At 49.5% G+C, this 12,529-nt stretch overlaps 1 protein-coding gene across 6 annotated transcripts in view; it reads left to right on the top strand.

The window, feature by feature from the left end:
* Positions 1–12,529, top strand: part of LOC140396552 (dedicator of cytokinesis protein 4-like) — a 458,932-nt gene that overhangs the window by 414,938 nt on the left and 31,465 nt on the right. For all 6 annotated transcript variants that reach the window (XM_072485296.1, XM_072485300.1, XM_072485297.1 and 3 more), the window contains one exon: positions 11,107–11,228. In XM_072485296.1, the coding sequence (XP_072341397.1) occupies positions 11,107–11,228 (122 nt within the window). The remainder of the gene's footprint in view (positions 1–11,106; positions 11,229–12,529) is intronic.

Consider the following 12,529-nt stretch of genomic DNA (forward strand, 5'->3'; position numbering starts at 1 on the left):
ACTTAGCAATAGGAAGGACCCCACAGCAACATTATTAAAGGGTTCATCAGCTATTTACAGGTTTGGTGCAGATGATTTCTGCAGGTTCTTGCAACAATTGTGTAAGTGTTTGGTGGTTTGTACTGTTTCAAGAGAGTGGCATGGCACAGGGTTCTTGACCTTGGGTTCTGACTTTTTGGGTCCTTGCTCCATTTGCTCCGAGACATGGGTGCAGTAGTTATCATTTCCCTTGGCCTACAACATGATCGGAGAGTGAGCAGAGAGGGCCAAGCAGCTCAAAGAGGGAGGAGGAAGAGGAGGTAAGGCTCCCGGCAGGAGGCCATATCTGGGGTGCTCATGGAGCAATTCTCTGACCTAGACCTCTCTGAGAAACAGTGTGTCAGACTTCCGCGCTTCTGTAGGGTCATCCTCATTGGACTCTACCTGCAGTAGGTATAACTGTGTCCTCACAGGAAGCCGAGGGTAAAGTTATCAGTGGATGTGAACCTTTACACATTTTGCTCCTTCCAGGCAGGTCATTATTGCAACCTCTCCCATTTTCCCTGCAATGCTGTATAAGGGAGGTAATTGAGACTCTGTATTGCCACAGATCCAAATATATTTCATTCTCTCTCAGTTGAGAGAGGCAGGTAGAATGAGCCCATGACTTTGCAAGGATTGCAGACTTCCCCATGTTGCAAGGTGCCATTGACTGTGTGCAATGGGCTGTTAATGTTGCTAAAGTCTACAGGGAGTAGTGTGACATTGGGCAAAAGTCCTGTGGACTTCAGCTACTTGTGGTCAACTCTAAGGTGCACCATATCCAAAAAGTCTTCCATTTCCCCACAGTGTGAAAACGCATGCAGCAATCCTTGCAGGTTAATGCTCAGTAACTGGGCCGCAATCATGACGCCTTCGTACTACAGCAGTCTGCGATGCCATCGACAATTGAGCCACCGCAACAGACCAGAGGGTGGCTACTGTGCGACGTGTTCTCATGCACAAGCTGCCCAAAAGGGCAATGTTCATATAACAAAGTGGTATCGAGCAGGCAGACGGGGGAGGTTGCTGAAACGTTCCAATATCTGAATTGCTCTGGAAGAGGTTTGCACTACTTGGCAGAGTGCTTACCTGCTGTATTGTTCACCATCATGAGGGCACAGTCCTTGCCATCAGTTATGCAGCCATCATAATTTTATTTTAAATTTAGAGTACCCAATTCTTTTTCTTTCCAATTAAGGAGCAATTTAGCGTGGCTAATCCACCTAACCTGCACATCTTTGGGTTGTGGGGGTGAAACCCACGCAGACACGGGGAGAATGTGCCAACTCCACACGGGCAGTGAGCCAGGGCCGGGATTCAAACCCGGGTCCTCAGCGCGTAGTCCCAGTGCTAACCGCTGCGCCATGTGCCGCCTCCTGTAATGCAGCCATCATGAGGAGGCAATCTGCACTGCTCTTTTGTAGATGATTGTCAATGATTGGCTCCTCTGATTGGTGTTGTGTCTATTGGTGTCTCAAATCCCCATTCACCACATCTGGTTCTGACATCCAACGTTCTGTTCACACCAGCTGCCACTGGCTGTTATTGCATCTACTTGGCCTCAATGCTAAAATAAAAACCAACACAAAGTAAACGTTCCAAATCAAACCATTCCATTTTGTACACGAGCTTCAAAACGCACTCCTGCGCATTGCTTGACTGTTTGCCTTCCATGTGCCTTTGTGTGTCTGAGTTCTCCTACACAGTGCTACCCTAATGGCTGCAGCAAGGCCTGTGGACGGGTGCAGATTTTCAGTGGGGAAACTGCAGATGGCCTCTGAGGATAACCTCGGGTAACTCTGGGGTCGAGAAGGCCCAGCTTTTAGCTGCACTATCTCGGCGCAGGCAGTAGCAGCCTGGCTGATAGGTCACTAGTGATAGTGATGGGAGGACGCATGCCTTGATGCTCAGAGTGAAGAACAGATTTGTGCTCCACAACTGCCGCTCCTCTGCAACACCTCAGCAATCCTGGTGAACCTTTTGTGTTTGTACATCCTCCAGGTCTGTTTGATTATTGATATACACAGCTCTGATGGCAGACTTCTGAGCTTTCACGGCAGCATCCAGATGTTGGGAGGATTCTGCTTGTTCCCCAATGGAAGCTGAGACATTAACCATGAGATGCTGCATCATGATTGGTTTACAAGTTCCCGAATGGAGTTGGCCACAACTTTCATGCTGGGAAGGATTGTCTCCTAGCTCTGTGCAAAGCTCCTCAATGTTGGTGCAGGACTCCTCCATGCTCTTATTGGGGCAGGCTTTCTAGCCTGCCTGCCAATGTATCAAATATTGCGCATCACCATCAGCTGCCTTCTATAGGCCACCACATCAAAGTGTTCATTGAGTCCTCTGCAGCAAAATCCATGTGCAAAGCTGTCCTCTGGCAAGCTGGCACCTGTACTCTTGTGCCTTGCATATCGTTTGTACCTGGTGTATCTCTGCGTGAAGATCCCATCTCTAAGCTGTTGGCAGTGTCAGTATTTGAGCTTTGTCTTCAAGTGAGAGAGTGAGTGACAGTTTTCTTCGTCAGGTTCTTCCTGCTCCTCCATTTTTGCTCTTCAACCACTTGTGGCCAGGTTGCAGTTCTTGGGTGTCTGAAAGGAGGAAGTATGGTATTGCGAGGAGAGTTGGCAGGAAAGTGTATGTGTACACGACGTGCAGCTTGTAAGTCAAAAGTGTGTGTGGGATGAGGTCGAAGAGGGATGTGTGAAGGAGGATTAAATACTCTCGTCTTTAGTGGTTTCAGCCCCGTCACTGGCCTTTGCCATTGATAGTGACAAGAACCTCGTCCATTCAGGTTAGGATGTACAACCAGCCTATCCCCTACCAGTTTGCTCCTGCTGCCTCTACTTATGCAGCAATATATACTGCAAGAGACCAGGGAAGTGTGTCAGTGAATGCAATGTAATTTTTTTTGGTGGTGTGGCTATTAGGGTTAAGTTATGCAAACTGTTAAGATGTTGGTGTCGGGCTTGTTGCTCAGTGTGTACGGTGATGGTATGAATGTTTGGATTGAATAGTGATTTGAAATTTTTGATGGAGGTATTGTGCATGAAGCAATGTATGAGGCTATTGGTGCAATTGGTAGAATGACATTTGAAGGTGCATTCACTGATCTTGACCACTTACGTGAGGTCATTGAACTTTTTGCTGCATCTGGGTGCTCGGGTCTTTACTCCTGGCATCAAACACCACAGCTGCCTGCTCCCAATACCTTCAGTACTCTGCCTGGAGGACCTTCGGGTCACATGTGGACCGGGGACATTTCTCCTCCTCGTCATGTGGATCGTGGACCTCTCTCCTCCTCCACCAGTGCGTTCAGTGCAGAGTCCGTGAGCCTTGGAGCACCGTCGCTGCTGTAATGCCAGAATGTACTCTCTTACCTGCTCGGACACAGCCACAGAACTTTCCAACATCTGCTGCAGCCACAGTGAACTATTGAAGCTGCAGTTTGGATTCAAGTCGTGCAGGCTAGCTTTAAGTTGTGCTAGCCTCATGTGGTGGTATGTATTAGGGGTAATACGGTACACCACATGTCGACAGGCTATTGGTGGAGGGATGCCAGGTCCTGATAGGATCTGCCACCTACTGGACTCCACCCAGAAATGCCGGTATAAGAACCCAGTTTTTCCCTCCATTTCCCTCAGCAGCTACATTCTGTAACCACGCTGCTGGGGATAAAGTTCTGCTTAATAAAGCCTTCAATTGACATTACCTCAACCTGCCTTGCGTCATACTGACGGTGCTACAATTTATTAAGCAGAATTTAAATTGAAGAAAATGACGTGGGAACATGGAGCTCCGAATCACCCCGGAGTGCCTGCGCATCGCACCCCAAGCAGCTAACTCGACATCTATTTTCAAGCACTGGCTGGCATGCTTTGAGGGCTACCTCCGAACGCCCCCCGGCACACTGACAGACGAACAAAAGATGCAGGTCCTCTATTCCAGGGTGAGTCCTGACGTCTACTCCCTTATCGAGGACGAGGACGGTTTCACCAGTGCCATCGCCGCGCTGAAGGATATCTACATCCGGCCCGCCAACCAGGTTTTTGCTCGCTACCAGCTCGCCACACGACAGCAATTTCCGGGGGAATCACTGGACGAGTTTTATAACGCCCTGCAGATCCTGGGTTGAAACTGCAACTGCCCGGCGGTAACAGCGAGTGAACATACAGAGCTCCTGGTCCGCGATGCGAATGTGGCAGGTTTGGCCTCTTCCCAGATCCGCCAGAGGCTTCTGGAGAAAGAATCTCTGGGACTTACAGAAGCTCGGGGCCCTGACGGCATCCCTCGATGTGGCCTCGCGTAACGCCCGCGCCTACGCCCCCGACCGCACTACAGCTCCTTGGGCTCCGTGGACCCCCGCTGCGGTCGACTCTCCGACACCCCCCCGCAAACCTGCGCGGCCAAAACACCAGACCAACCGGGGGGGGCCCCGCTGCTATTTTTGCGGCCAGCCGAAACACCCTCGGCAGCGCTGCCCGGCCCGCGCGGCTACCTGCAAAAGCTGCGGGAAGAAGGGCCACTACGCAACGGTGTGCAAGTCCCGCGGGGTCGCCGCTATCTCCGGGGAAGAAACGGGACCACAGACCCAGCCCCCCCAGCGATCCACATGCGACCAACGGACGCCGCCATTTTGGACCCCAGATGCCACGAGGGAGAGATGGGCGCCGCCATTCTGTCCACCCCGACCTCGCTCAATCCGTGGACGCCGACATCTTGGCTGAAGGACCCCGACACAGACGGCCACATACTGCCTGATTACGATGCTCAACTTCAACAACCACGTCTGGCTTTGACGACCCTCGACCAGTCGCGACCCCGGATGCTCCAGACTGCAACCACTACAGTCCTAGTGAATGGGTACGAGACGCCGTGTCTTATCGACTCTGGGAGCACGGAGAGCTTCATTCATCCGGACACGGTAAGGCACTGTTCCCTCGTAATTCGGCCAAGCACCCAGAAAATTTTCCTGGCGGCGGGATCCCACTCCGTTCAGATCACGGGGTTCTGCATCGCTAACCTAACGGTGCAGGGGAGGGATTTCCGAAATTACCGGCTGTATGTCCTCCCCCACCTCTGTGCACCCACACTCCTAGGGTTGGACTTCCAATGCAACCTCCAGAGTTTAACATTTAAATTTGGCGGCCCTATACCCCCACTGACTGTCTGCGGCCTCGCGACCCTCAAGGTTGAACCGCCTTTCTTGTTTGCGAACCTCACCCCAGATTGCAAACCCGTCGCCACAAGGAGCAGACGGTACAGCGCCCAGGACCGAGCATTTATCCAGTCCGAAGTCCAGAGGCTGCTGAAGGAAGGCATCATCCAGGCTAGCAACAGTACCTGGAGAGCCCAGGTGGTAGTCGTTAAGACCGGGGAGAAACCGAGGATGGTCATCGACTATAGTCAGACCATCAACAGGTACACTCAGCTAGGTGCATACCCTCTCCCCCGCATATCCGACATGGTCAATCGGATTGCACTGTACAAGGTCTTTTCCACCGTGGACCTCAAGTCCGCCTACCACCAGCTCCCCATCCGTCCCGGTGACCACAACTATACTGCCTTCGAAGCAGACGGGCGGTTCTACCACTTTTTAAGGGTTCCATTCGGCGTCACGAACGGAGTCTCGGTCTTCCAACGAGAGATGGACCAAAAGGTTGACCAGCACGGTTTACGGGCCACGTTCCCGTATATCGACAACGTCACCATCTGCGGCCAAGACGAGCAGGACCACGACGCCAACCTCCAAAAATTCCTCCAGACCGTTCACGCTCTGAACCTCACTTACAACAAAGAAAAATGCGTGTTCCGCACCGATCGTCTAGCCATCCTGGGCTACATAGTGCGTAATGGAGTGATAGGCCCCAACCCTGAACACATGTGCCCCCTCATAGAGTTCCCTCTCCCCCACTGTGCCAAAGCCCTGAAACGTTGCCTGGGCTTCTTTTCTTATTACGCCCAGTGGGTTCCACAATACGCCGACAAGGCCCATGCGCTAATCCAGTCCACTACTTTTCCCCTGTCGACAGAGGCATGCCAGGCCTTTAGCCGCATCAAAGTGGATATCGCAAAGGCCACGATGCGCGCCATCGACGAGTCCCTCCCCTTCCAGGTCAAGAGCGACGCATCGGATGTAGCTGTGGCGGCCACCCTCAACCAAGCAGGCAGACCCGTGGCCTTCTTCTCCCAAACCCTCCACGCTTCAGAAATCCGCCACTCTTCAGTGGAAAAGGAGGCACAAGCAATAGTTGGAGCTGTGCGACACTGGAGGCATTACTTGGCCGTTAGGAGATTCACTCTCACTGACCAACGGTCGGTTGCCTTCATGTTCGATAATGCACAGCGGGGCAAGATCAAGAACGACAAGATCTTGCGGTGGAGGATCGAACTCTCCACCTTCAATTATGAGATCTTGTACTGTCCCGGAAAGCTGAACGAGCCATCCGATGCCCTATCTCGCGGCACATGTGCCAATGTACAAGTGCCCTCAACAAGGACCTCTGCCACCCGGGGGTCACTCGTTTCTACCACTTCCTTAAGGCCCGCAACCTCCCTTACTCTGTCGAGGACGTCCGAACAGTCACCAGAAACTGCCAGATCTGCGCTGAGTGCAAACCACACTTTTTCAGGCCCGATAGAGCGCACCTGGTTAAGGCCTCTCGACCCTTTGAACTCCTCAGTTTGGATTTCAAAGGACCCTCCCCTCCACCGATCGCAACGCGTACTTCCTGAACGTCGTTGACGAATACTCCCGTTTCCCTTTCGCCATCCCCTGCCCCGACATGACAGCGTCCACGGCCATTAAAGCCCTCGGTACCATTTTTACACTGTTCGGTTTCCCCGACTATATCCATAGCGACAGGGGGTCCTCATTTATGAGTGACGAACTTCGTCAATTCCTGCTCAGCAGGGGCATAGCCTCGAGGAGGACGACCAGTTACAACCCCCGGGGGAACGGGCAGGTAGAAAGGGAGAATGGAATGGTCTGGAAGGCCGTCCTGCTGGCCCTCCGGTCTAGGAGCCTCCCAATGTCCCGCTGGCAGGAAGTCCTCCCGGATGCCCTTCACTCTATACGGTCCCTGCTGTGCACCACCACGAATCAAACGCCTCACGAGCGCCTCCTCCTCTTTCCTAGGAAGTCCTCCTCTGGAACGCCACTTCCGGCCTGGCTAGCAGCTCCGGGACCCATTCTGCTCCGGAAACATGTGCGGGCGCACAAGTCAGATCCGTTGGTGGAACGGGTGCATCTCCTTCACGCCAACCCGCAATACGCCTATGTGGAGTACCCCGATGGCCGACAGGACACTATCTCCCTGCGAGATCGGGCGCCCGCCGGAGCTACCCCCCCCCCTCCCCAACGCCAATCACCAACTCCTCACTCCCGCCGGTTCATCCCGCAGCCACCCCCTTTCCGGGGGGTTCGGTTCTCCTCCCAGACCCGCCCAAGAGTAACGACACGGGACAGCGCTACACTCCCAGAGTCGACGGGACTCAAGCCAGCGCCATCACCACCACGCCCGAGACGACCAGGGCGTCCATCCGGCTCATCGAATCACTTTAACTCTCAACGTTTTCAGTTATTGTGTCTTGTTATAGTTATGGCATATTGCCGACCCTGTTTGGCCCGTTGGCCCAGTTGAAGCGATAATTTTGTGTTTTGTTCAAAGTTACGGCACAGTACCGACTCTGTAAACCCCTACCACCATGCGAACCACCATCCCGCCGGGTTCTTTTTCAACAAGGGGTGAATGTGGTGGTATGTATTAGGGGTAATACGGTACACACGTGTCGACAGGCTATTGGTGGAGGGATACCAGGTCCTGATAGGATCTGCCACCTACTGGACTCCACCCAGAAATGCCGGTATAAGAACCCAGCTTTTCCCTCCATTTCCCTCAGCAGCTGCATTCTGTAACCACGCTGCTGGGGATAAAGTTCTGCTTAATAAAGCCTTCAATTGACATTACCTCAACCTGCCTCGCGTCATATTGACGGTGCTACACCTCATCTCGACCGGGCCCCAGTTACTCAACCACATGCTTGCCGTTGCTTGGACGCAACAATCATGCAAATTAGCAGGTGACATAAAACTGGTGTTTTCTGCACCAGAAAGAACGGACACATGGCCTGGAAAGTTTTGCTTGCTGTATCTTTTCATTAATTAATCCAGGTTGTCATCCTTGCCTATATCTCCTAATAATGGGAAAGCACCTGAAACATTCTGGCACATCTTTAAATGTTATGGGGAGGTGGTGGCATAGTGGTATTGTCAATCCAGAGAGCCAAGCTCACGATCTGGGGTACGGGGTTCGAATCCCGCCACGGCAGATGGCAAAATTTTGAATTCAAATAAAAATCTGGAATTAAAAGTACAATGATGAACATTAAACCATTGCAGATTGTCTTTAAAACCCCACTTGCTTCACTAATGTCCTTCAGGGAAGGAAATCTGCCATCCTCACCCACAGAACGATGCAGTTGACATTTAACTGCTCCCCTCTGAAATGGGCTAGCAAGTCACTCAGTTCAAGGGCAATTCGGGATGGGCAACAAATGCTGGGCCAACCAGCGACGCCCACATCCCAAGAAAGAATTTTTAAAAAAGTTTATGTGGAGGAGTGGCAAATGGCATATGCGTCAATGGACCTTAAATTTACATTATGCAGTGTCAGAGAGATGCAAGCAGACTTGATTAACTTGGAGAAATCCAAGTGTTAAATCCTATTTATTTAATCCTGGGGCTCTTTTGACTTAAAAAATCTCCTGATGGGTTATGCATGACATTACAATGTATTGTTTTTGACCCCAAGATCCTTGGTGTTGTATCTCACCTCAAGAAGAGTCCAGAGCGTGCATTCTGCATTCTACCCTCTGTAAAATTGGGGTCATCCAAAACTCTTTCCCCCCCCCCCCCCCAAGCCCATCTCTTCCAGCTTCACAATATTCTGAGATACCCGCGTTCATCTAATTTTGGCTGTTTGATTTTAATCGCAACACCACTTAATGGCCATGCCTTGAGTTGCATTAGACCCCCACGCTCTGTCACGTTCCCCCTTTAAGACCCCATTTAAAACCTGCTTTTTGACCAAGTCATTGGTTATCTGCCCTAATATCTCCTTGCGTGACCTGATGCATTGTTTTACAGTGCTCCTGCGAAGTACCTTGAGATGGTTCACTGCGTTAAAGATTGCACAGATTGTCGATACAGAAGTGTGACACACATAGGGAAAAGTGCACTATATACAAGACTTGGAGATCCCCCATAGTGTGCCTGAGGAGTTACAAGTTTCATGTAAATAGAAGTGTTATGCCACACAAAGTGACATCTAATGTCAGGACTTTTTAATTGCAATGACTGAATAAGTCACATTTCATTTTATTTTATTTTATTGTGGTTATTCCAAAATTTGTACTACATTTTGTGGAATGGAATTCCACAACTTTGTGTTATTCTGTGAAAAGCATGAATAAGTGGCCTTCATGTGCATAATGTATTGTTTTTAAGATAAAGATAGATAGTTTTTTGAAGAATAAAGGGATTAAGGGTTATGGTGTTCGGGCCGGAAAGTGGAGCTGAGTCCACAAAAGATCAGCCATGATCTCATTGAATGGTGGAGCAGGCTCGAGGGGCCAGATGGCCTACTCCTGCTCCTAGTTCTTATGTTCTTATATGTTCCTTTGCTAATTTTTTTTCCTTCCATTTTTAAAGCTGAGTATACACACAGTAAGGTGGTATACGAGGTGCAGCATTCTGTGGTAGGTAGCTGGCAACATGTGGGAGGAAGGTGAGGTTTAGCTGGACATTGTGTGATCCTGGGCTTCATGGACACTGGGGAATGTCTGTGGGGTTGGTACAATTTAGGTCCGAGAGTTTGGCGGCACTGAGGGGGGGGGGCTTTGTTGCTTGGCCCACGTGAGGGATTCTTTGCTCTGGCATTGCGATGGGGGGGAACCTGGGTGGTTCAATAACTGGGATGTCGAATATGCGAATTGGTTCACTGGTGGGCGATTCCTGATTGTCAGCAGGACAGTGTGCGTTTTGGGCTCAGGCCTACTCAGTTCCTAAGAGATCTCTGTGATTCTGTGTTTTGCGATTCAGTCCTGAATATGTCCCTTCCTCCGGCCTTCCTCCTCGTTTTCTCTCAATACGTTTTCTGAAGTAAAGATATTGGGCCAGGACCTCTGAGCTCCCAGTGTCTGATCGGGGGACCCCAAAGACGCGCTGGGGAACCCCTCTCGGAGCTTCACAGGTAAGAGTTTGCATGGTAATTGGCAACTTCCTCTGGGCAATTGTCCTCTGCACTGGGGACCATCCAAAAATGCGATTTTAAATTGCCAACTTCAGATGTCTCCAACAGAGTTATACCAATAATTGCTCAGGAAAGTTAGAAGAGTAAAAACCTCTTCTAACTTCCGATTAACTAACTCAGTCTGATTAACCAGACTGAGTCCCCCCTCCCCAATGACTCCTCCCATATCATGACAAACCAATCCATCTACCACACCCCCCCCCCCATGTATGTTCCATGGGATTCCCCACCGCACAGGATTATATTTAGTTCTCTGGTTGCTTTCCTTTTTTTTTTTTGACTCTGACCTTCCTTCCCTCTCCAATTTTCAATTAGTACTGTTTTACTTTGAACTAGTACCAAAGTGTTGTTAGTCACAGCGTTGACCGTGCAACTGTGCCAACAAAGGCAACAAAACAAGAACTAAGACTGGCAAAACAAAAGATATCCACCAAATCAAAGTCACTATATATTATACTGATGTCACAAATCATGGACATAACCTTGCATATTTATTTTGAGAAACCGAGTTACACCTGAGAATGTAATTAGGCTGAGAGGAGTTTCTAGGTTTCAATGTGCAGGATGATCCACAAATATGATCGTTGTGCTAAATCAGATTTAGTCTCTAGACTTTACAGCTTGGTTTTATGTCTGCTGCCTCTAAATTCATGTACATTTACATCATTTGTTTTGCATGGGAGTGGAAATGGTAAACACCATTATGCTGTTGTTACAACTGCATATTTTGTTACCTCCTTTTTTTTATGTATTTCCCATCTATTTCCAGGAGTTTCCAGGGTATGCCCGTGTGAGTCCCATACACCTAACCAATGGTAGCCCACGTACGTGCAGGAATCCTGCTCTGGGTGCTGTAAGCCCAGATGGGGCCAGACTTGTCAACAGACGCAGGTAAAATTATCTCCAAAATAATGTATTTTTTCTTCAAATGAGTGCATTCTGCACAAGATCATTGTCTTTAATTTTTATGCAGAGAGCACTGAGGTAAGAAATGTTATGTTCTGCACAGCTCTCTAATTACCCGGGGAACAGTCAGTTGAAAGAGCAGTACTATATAATTTCATGTAATTGGTCTTCCTGCTAAAGAGTAACAATTTAATCCCAACGTGGTTTTATTAACCCTACAGCTCTTCATTTTTGTAAACAATTTCCTATGTTTATGCATATTGAAATACATATATCCTATTACACATGGTCAAGCTGCACCCCGGATTGTTGCTGGAAGAAATTATACCATGTTAACAGCTGTTTTACCTATTTGAGCGCTTGCAGCATCGTTCAGAAGATGCCAGAGAAGATAACATTATGCCTTTGTGTTCCCTTGAGGATCAACCTTCAATCCACTTCCTGCAGAGAAAACCGAAAAAGAGGATCAATTTTATTTCCCTCTCCCCACGTCAATAGGGCAGTGGTAAAGTTGAAATCCACATGGCTGATTTAACACCACAATCCTATTGTGCTGCCATTTTATTGGCTGGTTTAGCACACTGGGCTAAATCGCTGGCTTTTAAAGCAGACCAAGGCAGGCCAGCAGCACGGTTCAATTCCCGTACCAGCCTCCCCGAACAGGCGCCGGAATGTGGCGACGAGGGGCTTTTCACAGTAACTTCATTTGAAGCCTACTTGTGACAATAAGCAATTTCATTTCATTTCATTTTTCATTTAACTCAGCCCTTTGACGGGTACCCTACGTGCTCCTATCTATTGTGGTTTTATAATGCACAAGTGATCTGAAAGTCATTTGGGTGGCCTACTGAATGGAGCGCCTGCTGCAGATGCGCGGCTGAATAAAAGTCAGTGGTCAAGAGCAAGAGGCCCCACAAGCATAAGTCTAAATAGTCTGTGTGTGGTCGGGAAATAGATCTCTTGGGTTCCACAATTGGCAGCCATCACTCTTCCTCCGTGACGGTGCTTCCCCGACCTTCTATCTGCTTGTGAGTTGGGTTGGCTTCTAGACCACTTGATTCTCTCGTGGGACACTGGGGAATGGTGCTCTCTGCAGCGTATCAATTGGGATCCACTTTGAAAATGGACAGGGAACCCCCACAGCGCCCTCATAGGTACAATTTCACAATGGAGGCACAGAAATCTCTTATCATTGCTACAAATGAAAATGTATTGCTTTAAAATCTGAAAAATGAAGCTCCATGTTCCGGATTTTCCACCCCTGTTTTAGATAGGCGGGGTAGGGG

Source organism: Scyliorhinus torazame, chromosome 19 (assembly GCF_047496885.1).
Source record: "Scyliorhinus torazame isolate Kashiwa2021f chromosome 19, sScyTor2.1, whole genome shotgun sequence".
Taxonomy (NCBI): domain Eukaryota; kingdom Metazoa; phylum Chordata; class Chondrichthyes; order Carcharhiniformes; family Scyliorhinidae; genus Scyliorhinus; species Scyliorhinus torazame.